This window comes from Oncorhynchus mykiss, chromosome 21, assembly GCF_013265735.2.
Source record: "Oncorhynchus mykiss isolate Arlee chromosome 21, USDA_OmykA_1.1, whole genome shotgun sequence".
In the NCBI taxonomy this organism is placed as follows: Eukaryota; Metazoa; Chordata; class Actinopteri; order Salmoniformes; family Salmonidae; genus Oncorhynchus; species Oncorhynchus mykiss.
Genome location: NC_048585.1, coordinates 43,286,806 through 43,301,032, shown reverse-complemented (window position 1 = coordinate 43,301,032; position 14,227 = coordinate 43,286,806). Strand labels below are relative to the sequence as shown.

The following is a 14,227-nucleotide window of genomic DNA, read 5'->3' as shown; positions in this document are numbered from 1 at the left end:
AAAAGCCTTTGACACTTATGAAATGCTTGTAATTATACTTCAGTATTCCATAGTAACTAACATCTGACAAAAATATCTAAAGACACTGAGGCAGCAGACTTTGTGAAAGTTAAGATTTGTGTCATTCTCAAAACTTTTGGCCATGACTGTACACTCAGTGTACACGTCCTTACGGTATGTGATATGTTTTGTGTGCATGTAGGATATAGGTACATGTCTCACAAACCCCAATGCCTACCATGTAATGTGCTGATAGGGACTGTTGGGGGTTCATACAATAAAACATGTCACTAGGACATTTTACTGGTACAAAGATTTATCAGAAACTTCAAAAATATTGTACTTGGACAAAAATAGGTTTATTAGGACTAAAAAAGGTTGGTATATAATGTTCCATTATTATGGACAACAAAAGAACAAACAGGTTGAAATGGGTTACTTTTATGAGTATAGTTTATTAATAAAGAAGTATTTAGAACATGAAGGACAAACAATACAGCATCAAGACACTATCAAACATGTATGTCTTTCCGCAACAGAGCCATCCTTATGTGTGAGGGTGCATGTGCATGATCGTGATATAAAATATATGTCATAGCTTCCTTTTCATGATCACAATCTTGTGAAACCCCGAACCGTCCAAGATCCCCCCACAGTCCACCAATAGCTGTCCCTCAACTATTTGAGACGCCTCCCACAGCCCCCCCCCCCTCCGAAAAAAAACCACAATAAATTCCATTCCCCACCCCCATGAACCCCCCAACGCACCACAAAGAGAATGACCTAAAGAGAAAAAAGGAAAAGACAGAAGAAAACAGCACACAACAATGCAAAAAAATTTAATTAAATAATACATTTAAAACAAAGGACATCAAGGACAACTGAAATCATAACAGCAATGCCAACTTTATATGTTTGTGTGCAGGTCTGGCTCCATTACATGTATGTGCGTGTTCTTGTATGTGTTTATTTGAATGAGAGTGTGTGTGTATATGCATGTGTACAAACACCTGCATGGCATCAGCCTCAGGCGAACCGGCATTAGTTGTAAAAACACTGCCACTTAGTGTCATTCAAATGTACTTTTATTATGTTTTATTTTGGCTTTTTTTCCCGTTTATCTTTTGACCATCATTCTCTCTCTTACACAGCAACTCCACTCCCACTTGCCCATCCCATCTGTCTCTGCTGGCCACCCACTTCGTGTTTCTACGCAACACATATCTTTCAACTATGCTATGATGTTTAACGTACAATTTCAATCTATCTAATCGAATAGAATCTACAGACTGCGAGTTGAAGATAAATACTTTTACTAAGAGTTTTAGTATACTAGTAATTGACTGACCCGGTCTCTCCAGATCTCCTAACAGTACTATTTATAGGGTCAATTTTAGATCAATGCTATGCATTTTCAGCCATTCCTGAACCTGAGACCAGAAACCTGAGGCCTGCAGAGCTTCGATGATTTTATGCCCCAAATATTCAACATTTTGTTGGTGGCAGGAATTCTATATAATAATTTGAGCTAAAAAAGCATGAAGTCTTGAATCTTGCGTTGTTTTATATATCAGCTCAAACACCCTGTACCATGGAATCGGTACATCAAAAATCTCTTGCCAACTATTTTGCAATCTGTATGGCACAGTAAATAGTATTGTTTGTTATTGGTGTGGCAACTTGGGGACCAGATAATGAGCACTACTTATCTTTGATGTATTTTAATGTGTGTGTGTGTGTGTGTGTGTGTGTTTGTAGCATATTATAAATGAGAGGACAAAAGAGGTAGGGTGGAAAGTTAAACTAGGTCAACTCATAGGGAAGAGAACATGAGCCAACCAGGGACATCCCAGTTACACCTGTATATGACAGGTATCGGGTATAGTCAATCACATGATCAGAATTGACCTGTCTCTGTTTTTATATTTTCCTGTTTTGTGACCTATTGCCAAGGTGATAGTCAAAGGGTTAGGGTTAGATCCCAGGTCAGTGTACCTAAGTCTGTGCACTCTGGGATTATAAACATCTAGCCAGCCTGAGAGAATGTGATAAAAATAATCCACCACTTCAATAAAAGTATAATGTTTTCGAGTTCCAGTCATATCTTTGCAGGCAACAGTGATTATGATGATTCTGTATCGGAGATGTTCAAGGATCAATGGCATGAACTGAATTGGTGAACTGAACCGTGACATCAAGCATATGTTATGGAAAGATGGAAAGTGAACGTTTCTAAGATGTGGGTTGAATTTGAGCCAGTAGTGTGAAGCAGGGGGAGACAAAAAGGGTAATTTGAATCCAGTTTGAAATTCTATTAAATGTATGAATTACAAAAATGATTCCTTACATTATTCAGATCCGAAGTTAATGCCATTACCATTATTTCATTATCACAACCGGTGCCCACTATAGCTCTGTTTGAATCTATATACACAAACACAATGCCAAGCCATGTCAGTCTGGCAAAATTAGAAGAGCCATTTATCGCAGCTGTCTCACTAATCCTTGTTTGGTTCAATTGAGAATACCATCAAAGTTCATTACTTAATTTTTTAGATAGAACCATTCTCATGATTTTCATTCAATTCTATTTATTAGTATCATTTTAAACTTAAAGGTAACCTTTTCTCTTTCCCACTGGGTTCTTCTTGTTCTCCTCTATTCTCTCTTTGAGCTTTTCTTTATTTCCTCCTCTCTTCTCTTTTCATTTTTTTTCCTATTTGCCTTTTCCTTATTTTTCTCTTTTCTACTCTGCCCTCCTAACATACTCTTCCTTTCACCTTTTCTGCTCTTCTCCAATTTAATTTTCTTCCCTTTGTCATGTTCACTCCTCTTTTCCCCTCTCCCTCTTATACTCTTGAAGCAAAAACATGTGGTTGTTTCCTCTGGGATGTCTGTCAGTCTGTTCTGAAACATATGAACTGAACTGGGAGATTTACTGTGGTTAGTTTGGCTCATCGTTGTCACATCACAATCCTCTCCTAACTTTGCCACTTCAACCTGTATTGTCTTTAACTCACCACCATTTCTTTTTGCTGTTCTACCATCCCCAGTGTCATCTATTATTCTACCTGGCTTTGTCTTTGCTGCACCATCTCTATTCCTCTTTCTCTCATTATTATCTCCATCTCTGTCATTCACAACCGCATCCTTTCTACTCATCACATCACCCTCTGTTCCATTTTCCAAGACATGATCTACATCCACAACAATATCCTCCCGTTTCCTTGCCTTATCTCTTTGATTCTGTCCAGCTTCATCCACAACATCCACAACTATAACCTCCCTTTTCTTTGGCTTATCTCTTTGATTCTGTCCACCTTCCTCCCCTTCTTCCAGATCTCCTTTTACACCATGATACTTTCTTGTCATTCCCTCTTCCCTGCTCCCTTCATCATTCATTTGCATCTCAACATTGGCCACTTCACCTTCCTGTTCTTTTTGTCCAACAACATCATCCCCTACTTTCTGTTCTTTCTCTCCATTAAAAGAATTGTCTTTATCATCAGTAGCAGCAACGTTATCCTCTCCACTCAAAACTTTTATGTTCATCTGTCTTATCATATCACCAACCTTTCCATCATCATTCTGTCTTTCCTCTGGGACAACTTCTGTTCTCCCTACCAAGTCAACTGTATTGATAGATTGATTTGATTTAACTTTTCTGTCTTCTTCTCTTGTTCCGCTGGCTCCCATCTCAAAGGAACAGGAAGGAGTAGATTGTTGAGAGTCACTGAGTGAACATTTGTGATCGTTTTCATGGTTCATCTGACGATCTGGAGAATCCACTTAAAAACGGAGGGAAATTGACAGAGTGACAGAGGTAAGTAACACAGGTTCACTGTGATTGATCAAATAGAGGAATGTTTGACCTTATGGAGAAGTAAAATCACATGAATGACATGTGATAAAATAGAACCACATAGATAAAAAAGACAATTCACATTTGTTAACTTACATTTCCTGTACATAAGCAGGTACGCACTCTGGGACCTACAGTAATGGAATAATAATTAGTTCCTTCAAGGCTTTTCTAATTTGACAATTACACTTAATTAAATGGACACAAGTTTGCAAATAAATTGCACCCACATCTATATTTACCTAAAACTCTCATCTTGTTCAAATGGTTTTGAATTGAGCTGTAAGAGAGGAGCAGCAGTGTTCAACTATAACTAGGGATGGTACGCATGTTGAGGAAATAGCAGGGTAGTATATACTAGATTTTAAAAAGCTAAGTATACCTTACCTGTGTGACGTAGCTGTCATCGAACACATACCAGTTGTGATCATCATAGGACTTGATTCTAGCAGTGTAATGTCCACCTCTTAGACTTCCCACATGGTCCACAACTGCATAGAGTTCATAGTCACAGTCCTGTTCAGAGACATTGAGTAAATCAAAAGGTCGCCCATGAACAGGAAAATCCCTGAGCTTTTTCAGATAGGTCCAAAAGTAGGGAAAGGTACAGTGAGGAGGAGGGCTATAAAGGAACACACTGAAAACACATATTACAATCCTACTCTATTTTTAAAGGCAATTAACATTACTACCTAAGTCATACAACTTAATGAAAAAGTGTTTTATAACATAACCTGTAACCTGTATAAAATAACATTTTATAGTTACCTTTGTCTGTAACATTCGAGGCACCTCCACACAGCTCTCAATTTTGACATAAGACATCCTGTTGTAGTCAAACTCAAACCTCTTGAGGAGCAGAGTTAGAATCTCTGGAGGATGTACCATCTTACATGCCTGGAGACACCAAAACACACTATTATCACACCTCTAGAAGACCCAGTGACATAGTATTTTCACAGTGTTACCTTTTTTTAAGAAGCTTTTGATACAAGTATCGATGTAGCATATTGATTGAGTATTGATTGTATTCCATTACTCACAAGGATTGCATCTGTTTTCCCATCGCAGTGGTCACAGTACATCTGATTGTCACCACTGACAGTTGAAGACTTGAAAAAATCCTCCAAACCATCTCTCTGAAAAAGCAAACAGTATTGTATCTTGCACCTCCAACGTCAGCAGCCCAACGGTACAGTGGTATTTGCCTCAACCAATTTGTCACGAAATATCAAATGTTGGTATCATTATCATACAAGACTAAATGTAATTCATTTGCTTTTTTCCTCAAATTCCAACATACAGTAAATCCATTCTCACTGAACGAATATGCTGTTAATTCAAAAACATTTAACTAGATGTATATATATATTTTTTACAATACAAAATTTGCACATGCCAACTACAATTACATTTCATGAAGACACATTGCATACTACATGCCATTTGAAGTATTTGACAGCCCTGTATGTATAACATGTTAGAGTTGCTATAACATGTGAAATAGACATTTCCCTACCACACTGTAGTTGTTATCTTCCATAGAGAGAGGCACAGTCCAAAATGGACCAACTTCCTCACTGTTCACATGACGGTCAGATATAGAACAGGTGGCAGTGTGCTTCAAATGTCCTTGAAATACCTAAAAAACAAACTTTTGTCAGTCTTGTAATTTCATAATTTCTATACATTGAATTGCACTTACATTTGTTGAGCGAAGCAATACCTTAGACACATCCGGATTGACCTTGCTTAAAATCTTCTCAAAATATTCAGCAGCATCACCTTGCTCGAACACTGCATTAGAAGCAATAAAAACAAGTAATGGTACATCCTTTGATCTAATGAATGATAGTGCTACACTCATTAAGGCAATAGGTTATACTTCAAAGAATACTCTTTTCAATGGTATCATCAAATACCGTGCTATTAAAGTGCCTGTACACCTATACTGATACTTAAAATGCTGATTATTTCTCAGCTCTGATACTTTTGCTTGACTTACCCTTTTCAATGCCCAGTTTTGATGTGACATCTTTAGTGTGAGCTTGTTTTTTCTTTAAAGTCTCAAATAAACATTTCAGCTGAAGATCAAAAGTGTTCTGTTCAACATTATCCTGCTCTTGGCTGTAAATGAGACATTTAAGAACAATAAATTGTCATATTTATTAGCAACATCTCCTAATAACTTATTGGCAGTTAAGATTCATAGTATTATTGTCAATAGCCAATAAATGTACTCTTATAGCCACTAGGGATAGAGGCTACTTGGTTACTGTATATCTCCAAAAGTGCATAGCTTGTTACCAGTTTTGAAAAGCTTTTGACAATTGCCAGTAAATTGCCTGGCTTCTTTTGTATTCACAACAGAAAATGTGACAGAAGAGTAGGAGTACCCAAACCTTTCCACAGCCTCTCTGAAGCCCTTAGTCATGAAGAGGACCTGCAGCACACTGTTCAAATAACAGGTTGCCCCTTGATTGTGCAAACCATAATAGAGTATGGTTTTATTGTCTAAAATAAGGACAGAATATGAATAATTAGTGGCATGATGACTGACAGAGAGGCAGCTCATACAGTAGCTATATTGTGTTGTGTCGTCTAGGCTAAATACTGTATATGTCATTATGCAATGTTTTGTGTGTGTAGGCCAGTGGTGGAAAAAGTATCCAATTGTCATACTTGAGTAAAAGTAAAGATACCTTAATATAAAATACCTAAAATAAAAGTGAAAGTCACCCAGTAAAATACTACTTGAGAAAAAGTCAAAAAGTATTTGGTTTTAAATATACTTAAGTACCAAAAGTACATGTAATTGCTAGAATATACTTAAGTATAAATTAGACGAGGTACGATCACGAATATCCTACCAAAGGGACATCAAAAACGGTAATATCCTATGTTTCACGGAATCGTGGCTGAATGACGACATGGATATTCAGCTAGCGGGATACACGCTGCACCGGCAGGATAGAACAGCACACTCCGGTAAGAGCATATTTGTGCATATTTGTAAACAACAGCTGGTGCACGAAATCTAAGGAAGTCTCTAGATTTTGCTCGCCTGAAGTAGAGTATATTGTGATAAATTGCAGGCCACACTACTTGCCTAGAGAGTTCTCAGCTATACTTTTAGTGGCTGTTTATTTACCACCACAAACAGATGCTGGCACTAAGACCGCACTCAGTCAGCTGTATAAGGAAATAAGCAAACAGGAAACCACTCACTCAGAGGAGGCGCTTCTAGTGGCCGTAGGGAAACTTAAATCAGTTCTACAAAATCTCTATCAACATGTTAAATTAGCAACTCAGAGGGCAAAAATTTCTAGATCACCTGTACTCCACACACAGAGACGCATACAAAGCTCTCCCTCGCCATTTGGTAAATCCGACCACAACTCTATCCTCCTGATTCCTGCTTACAAGCAAAAATTAAAGCAGGAAGCACCAGTGACTCGGTCTATAGAAAAGTGGTCAGATGAAGCAGATGCTAAACTACAGGACTGTGTATCACAGACTGGAACATGTGCCTGGATTCTTCCGATGACATTGAGGAATACACCACATCAGTCACTGGCTTTGTCAATAAGTGCATTGAGGACGTCGTCCCCACAGTGACTGTACGTACATACCCCAACCAGAAGCCATGGATTACAGGCAACATCCGCACTGAGCTAAAGGCTAACCCGGAAGCTTCCAAGAAATCCCGTTATTCCCTCAGACAAACCATCAAACAGGCAAAGCGTCAATACAGGGCTAAGATTGAATCATACTACATCTTGAATCATACTACACCGGCTCCAACGCTCGTCGGATGTGGCAGGGCTCGCAAACTATTACAGACTACAAAGGGAAGCACAGCCGCGAGCTGCCCAGTGACACGAGCCTACCAGATGAGCTAAATCCCTTTTATGCTCGCTTCGAGGCAAGCAACACTGAGGCATGCATGAGAGCATCAGCTGTTCCGGACGACTGTGTGATCACGCTCTCCGTAGCCGACGTGAGTAAGACCTTTAAACAGGTCAACATACACAAGGCTGCGGGGCCAGACGGATTACCAGGACGTGTGCTCCGGGCATGTGCTGACCAACTGGCAGGTGTCTTCACTGACATTTTCAACATGTCTGTCACGGCCGTCCTCCTCTTCATCTGAAGAGGAGAGGCGAGATGGATCTGAGGACCAATACGCGGCGTGGTAAGTGTCCATGGTCAATCTTTAATAAAGAAAGTAGTGAACACTGAACACTATACAAAACCAGTAAACAAAATAACAACCGTGAAGCTAATCATATGGACTGTGCTGAAACAAGCCATCAACATAGACAATCACCCACAAACAAACAGTGCAACCCAGGCTACCTAAGTATGATTCTCAATCAGAGACAACTAATGACACCTGCCTCTGATTGAGAACCATACTAGGCCGAAAACATAGAAATGCCCCAAAACATAGAAAAACAAACATAGACTGCCCACCCAACTCACGCCCTGACCATACTAAATAAATACAAAACAACGGAAATAGAGGTCAGAACGTGACAATGTCTCTGTTTGAGTCTGTAATACCAACATGTTTCAAGCAGACCACCGTAGTCCATGTGCCCAAGAACACAAAGGCAACATGCCTAAATGACTACAGATCCGTAGCACTCACGTCCGTAGCCATGAAGTGCTTTGAAAGGCTAGTAATGGCTCACATCAACACCATTATCCCATAAACCCTAGACCCACTCCAATTTGCTTACCACCCAAACAGATCCACAGATGATGCAATCTCTATTGCACTCCACACTGCCCTCTCCCATCTGGACAAAAGGAACACCTATGTCAGAATGCTATTCATTGACTACAGCTCAGCGTTCAATACCATAGTACCCTAAAAGCTCATCACAAAGCTAAGGAACCTGGGACTAAACACCTCCCTCTGCAACTGGACCCTGGACTTTCTGACGGGCCGCCCCCAGGTGGTGGGGGTAGGTAGCAACATCTCCACTTCGCTGATCCTCAACACTGGAGCTCCCCAGGGGTGCATGCTCAGTCCCCTCCTGTACTCCCTGTTCACCCACGACTGCATGGCCAGGCATGACTCCAACACCATCATTAAGTTTGCAGACGACACAAAAGTGGTAGGCCTGATCACCGACAACGAAGAGACAGCCTATAGGGAGAAGGTCAGAGACCTGACCGGGTGGTGCCAGCTCAACGTAACCAAGACTAAGGAGATGATTGTGGACTACAGGAAAAGCAGCACCGAGCACGCCTCCATTCTCATCAACGGGGCTGTAGTGGAGCAGGTTGAGAGCTTCAAGTTCCTTGATGTCCACATCACCAACAAACTAGGATGGTTCAAACACACCAAGACAGCTGTGAAGAGGGCACGACAAAGCCTATTCCCCCTCAGGAAACTAAAAAGATTTGGCATGGGTCCTCAGATCCTAAAAAGGTTCTACAGCTGCAACATCAAGAACATCCTGACCGGTTGCATCACTGCCTGGATCGGCAATTGCTCGGCCTCCGACCGCAAGACACTTCAGAGGGTAGTGCCTACGGCCCAGTACAGCATGGGGGCAAAGCTGCCTGTCATCCAGGACCTCTACACCAGGCGGTGTCAGAGGAAGGCCCTAAAAATTGCCAAAGACCCCAGCCACCCCAGTCATAGACTGTTTTCTCTACTACCGCATGGCAAGCGGTACCGGAGTGCCATGTCTAGGACAAAAAGGCTTCTCAACAGTTTTTACCCTCAAGCCATAAGACTCCCAAACAGGTAACCAAATGCATTGTGTGCCCCCCCCCTCTTTTACACTGCTGCTAATCTCTGTTTATCATATATGCATAGTCACTTTAACTATGCTCCCGCACATTGGCTAACCGGGCTATCTGCATTGGGTGGCACCATCCGCCAACCCCTCTTTTTATCATATATGCATAGTCACTTTAACCATACCTACATGTACATACTACCTCAATAAGCCTGAATAAACGGTGTCTGTATATAGCCTTGTTACTCTTATTTTCAAATGTCTTTTTACTGTTGTTTTATTTCTTTACTGACCTACACACACACACACACACACACACACACACACACACCTTTTTTTTGCACTATTGGTTAGAGCCTGTAAGTAAGCATTTCACTGTAAGGTCTACCTACACCTGTTGTATTCGGCGCACGTGACAAATAAACCTTGATTTGATTTGAAGTATAAACGTAGAAATAATTTCAAATCACTTATATTTAAGCAAACCAGAAGGCACAATTTTCTTGTTTTTTTTTAAATTTACGAATAGCCACGGGCACATGTCAACACTCAGACATCATTTACCAATGAACCATTTGTGCTTATTGAGTCCGCCAGATCAGAGGCAGTGTGGATGACCAGGGATGTTCTCTTGATAAGTGCATGCATTGGACTATTTTCCAGTCCTGCTAAGCATTCAAAATGTAACAAGAACTTTTGGGTGTCAGGGAAAATGTATGGAGTAAAAAGTACATTATTTTCTTTAGGAATGTAGTGAAGTAAAAGTAAAAGTAGTCAAAAATATAAATAGTAAATTAAAGTACAGATAACCCTCAAAAATGACTTAAGTAGAACTTTAAAGTATTTTTACTTAAAGTACTTTACACCACTGATGTAGGCCTATATATGATTTTTATTTTTTATTTATTTCACTTTTATTTAACCAGGTAAGCTAGTTGAGAACAAGTTCTCATTTACAACTGCGACCTGGCCAAGATAAAGCAAAGCAGTGCGACAGAAACAACAACACAGAGTTACACATGGAATAAACAAGCGTACAGTCAATAACACAATAGAAAAAAAGAAAGTCTATATACAGTGTGTGCAAAATGCACAAGGAGGTAAGGCAATAAATAGGCCATAGTAGCAAAGTATAAGACTGGAGTGATAGATGAGCAGATGATGATGAGCAAATGGTGGTGCGTAAGTATTGATACTGGTGTACAAAAGAGCAGCAAAGTAAATAAAAACAATATTGGGGTAGGTAGGTAGATTGGGTGGGCTATTTACAGATGGACTATGTATAGTGTGGGAAATGTAAGTCTCCAGCTTCAGCGATTTTTGCAATTCGTTCCAGTCACTGGCAGCAGAGAACTGGAAAGAAAGGCGGCCAAAGGAGGTGTTGGCTTTGGGGATGACCAGTGAAATATACCTGCTGGAACGCGTGCTACGGGTGGGTGTTGTTATCGTGACCAGTGAGCTGAGATAAGGCGGAGCTTTACCTAGCATAGACTTATAGATGACCTGGAGCCAGTGGGTCTGGCAACGAATATGTAGCGAGGGCCAGCCGACTAGAGCACACGAGTCGCAGTGGTGGGTGGTATAAGGCGCTTTGGTAACAAAACGGATGGCACTGTGATAGACTACATCCAATTTGCTGAGTAGAGTATAGTAAGCTATTTTGTAGATGACGCCAAAGTAGTCAGTTTTACTAGGGTAAGTTTGGCGGCATGAGTGAAGGAGGCTTTGTTGCGAAATAGAAAGACAATTCTAGATTTGATTTTGGATTGGAGATGTTTGATATGAGTCTGGAAGGAGAGATTACAGTCTAGCCAGACACCTAGGTATCTGTAGTTGTCCACGTATTTTAGGTCAGAACCATCCAGAGTAGTGATGCGGGGCGGGTGAGGGCAGCGAACGGTTGATAAGAAAACATTTGGTTTTGCTAGCGTTTAAGAGCAGTTGGAGGCCACGGAAGGAGTGTGGTATATGGCATTGAAGCTCATTTGAAGGTTAGTGAACACAGTGTTCAAAGAAGGGCCAGATGTATACAGAATGGTGTCGTCTGCGTAGAGATGGATCAGGGAATCACCAGCAGCAAGAGCGACATCGTTGAAATATACGGAGAAAAGAGTCGGCACGAGAATTGAACCCTGTGGTACCCCCATAGAGACTGCCAGAGGTCCGCACAACAGGCCCTCCAATTTGTCACACTGAACTCTGTCTGCAAAGTAGTTGGTGAACCAGGCGAGGCAGGCATTTGAGAAACCAAGGCTATTGAGTCTGCCGATAAGAATACGGTGATTGACAGAGTCGAAAGCCTTGGCCAGGTCGATGAAGACGGCTGCACAGTACTGTCTTTTATCGATGGCGGTTATGATATCGTTTAGTACCTTGAGCGTGGCTGAGGTGCACCCATGACCAGCTGGGAAACCGGATTGCGCAGCGGAGAAGACATGGTGGGATTCAAAATGATCAGTGATCTGTTTATTAACTTGGCTTTCAAAGACTTAAGAAACACAGGGCAGGATGGATAAGGCCTATAACAGTTTGGGTCTAGAGTGTCACCCCCTTTGAAGAGGGGGATGACCGCGGCAGCTTTCCAATCTTTAGGGATCTCTGACAATCTGAAAGAGAGGTTGAACAGAACATCATTTTAGAAAAAGAGGGTCCAGATTGTCTAGCCCAGCTGATTTGTATGGGTCCAGGTTTTGCAGCTCTTTCAGAACATCTGCGATCTGGATTTGGGTGAAGGAGAAGCTGGTGAGGCTCGGGCAAGTAGCTGCGGGGTGTGCAGAGCTGTTGGCCGGGGTTGGGGTAGCCAGGAGGAAAGCATGGCCAGTCGTAGAGAAATGCTTATTGAAATGTTCTATTATCATGGATTTATCGGTGGTGACCGTGTTGCCTAGCCTCAGTGCAGTGGGCAGCTGGGAGGAGTTGCTCTTGTTCTCCATGGACTTTACAGTGTCCCAAAACTTTTTGGAGTTAGAGCTATAGGCAGTAGTGTAAAGTACTTAGGAAAAAATACTTTAAAGTACTACTTAAGTCGTTTTTTGGAGTATCTGTATTTTACTTCATTGTTTATATTTTTAAAAACTTTCACTTTTACTTCACTACATTCCCAACGAAAATAATTAACTTTTCCTCCATACATTTTCCCTGACACCCAAAAGTACTATTTACATTGTGAGTGTTTAGCAGGACAGGAAAATGGTCCAATTCACTATCAAGAGGACACGTGGTCATCCCTGCTTCCTCTGATCTGGCAGAGTCACTAACACAAATTAATCAATTAATCATAATTTGTAAATTATGTGTTGGAGTGTTGGTGTGCCCCATTTTTAAAACAAGAAAATGGCGCCACCTGCTTTGCTTAATATAAGAAATGTGAAATGATTTATACTTTCACTTTTGATACTTATGTATATTTGAGCAATTCCATTTACTTTTGATACTTAAGTATATTTAGGACCAAATACTTTTAATCAAGTAGGATTTTACAGGGTGACTTTCACTTTTACTTGAGTAACTTTCTATTGAGGTATTTATACTTTTACGCAAGTATGACAATTGGGTACTCTTTCCACCACTGGATAAAGGTAGCACACATGTCTCTCAAACCCCAATATTTGTATGTGTATGTGTATGTGAATGTATATTATTTCAGTTGTATGACTGCCATTTGGAACTAATAAAATAAAGTAGTTCTATGTCGAGTTCAACTGTATAACAGGCTTACCTGTGTTCACGTTCTCATTTGGATAATAGTGTTGGTGGGTCCAAAAGGGATCCATCATGTCTAAATAATCCATACCCTCATCCACGTATGAGCTGTTGAACGGAAAACATGGGACTTTGTTAAATTGTTCGATTACATTCATACTTCGAATTCACATCTTGAAGGTTTACACCGACGATAGGAGAAACGAGTCTACTACTACTTGATCAATAAATATACGGACTCAAGTTAAACAGCTGTCATTGGAAAGAAGGCACATTTTGTTTTGAGATTGATTTGTTCCGCGTTCTGAGTGTTTCTTTGACAATTTTTACATTGCAAGGTAGTGGAATAGTTTAGTGAAATTGACTTAAATCTTACCAGTATCCTTGAAGAGAAACAGCGGCTTAGAATATATATTGTTGGTGCGCTTTGGTCTATGGTTATTTGTTGTCAGCTTCGAAGAAAACGAAAGCTATTATAGTGCAACTGTCATCTCTCCTAGTCCTCAAACATCACTTTATATTTCAGCTACTCCTTCCTGTCAGTCAACAGAACGATATAATGTAAAGGTGTAGCCTAATCTGCAATATTTACCGTTGTTCATTGGCCATTTCAATTAATTACTTCGGCCTGTCCATTGATATAATTGATAAATGTGTCATTATGTCCAAGCTACAACGGTACTATCCATCATCACATGAATAGGCATCAGTTTGTTTGTTTATTTATTTGATTTAACCGTTATTTAACTAGGTAAATCAGTTAAGAACAAATTATTGTTTACAATGACAACTGCTGTGCAAATGCTGAAGAGATAACCGGTCAATCTAGCTGTTTTATCATTGTTTCGATACTTAGTCATAGTTTGAACTTGGCAATCATTCATATCGCACCATGCACGTCCCT

The 14,227-nt window shown here is 40.4% G+C and overlaps 1 protein-coding gene across 1 annotated transcript; it reads right to left on the bottom strand.

Moving 5' to 3' along the window:
- Positions 1–1,727: 1,727 nt before the first annotated feature.
- On the bottom strand, positions 1,728–13,843 carry LOC110500501 (ubiquitin carboxyl-terminal hydrolase 17-like protein B). The gene is made up of 12 exons (XM_021577896.2): positions 13,700–13,843; positions 13,340–13,431; positions 6,265–6,376; positions 5,868–5,989; positions 5,589–5,659; positions 5,382–5,504; positions 4,906–5,001; positions 4,631–4,759; positions 4,250–4,378; positions 4,105–4,142; positions 3,959–3,993; positions 1,728–3,788 (listed from the first exon to the last, which is right to left on the bottom strand). The coding sequence occupies exons 2-12, from the start codon at positions 13,410–13,412 to the stop codon at positions 2,659–2,661; spliced, it is 2,058 nt and encodes a 685-aa protein (XP_021433571.2). The 5' UTR covers positions 13,413–13,431; positions 13,700–13,843; the 3' UTR covers positions 1,728–2,658.
- Between the last annotated feature and the right edge of the window lie 384 nt (positions 13,844–14,227).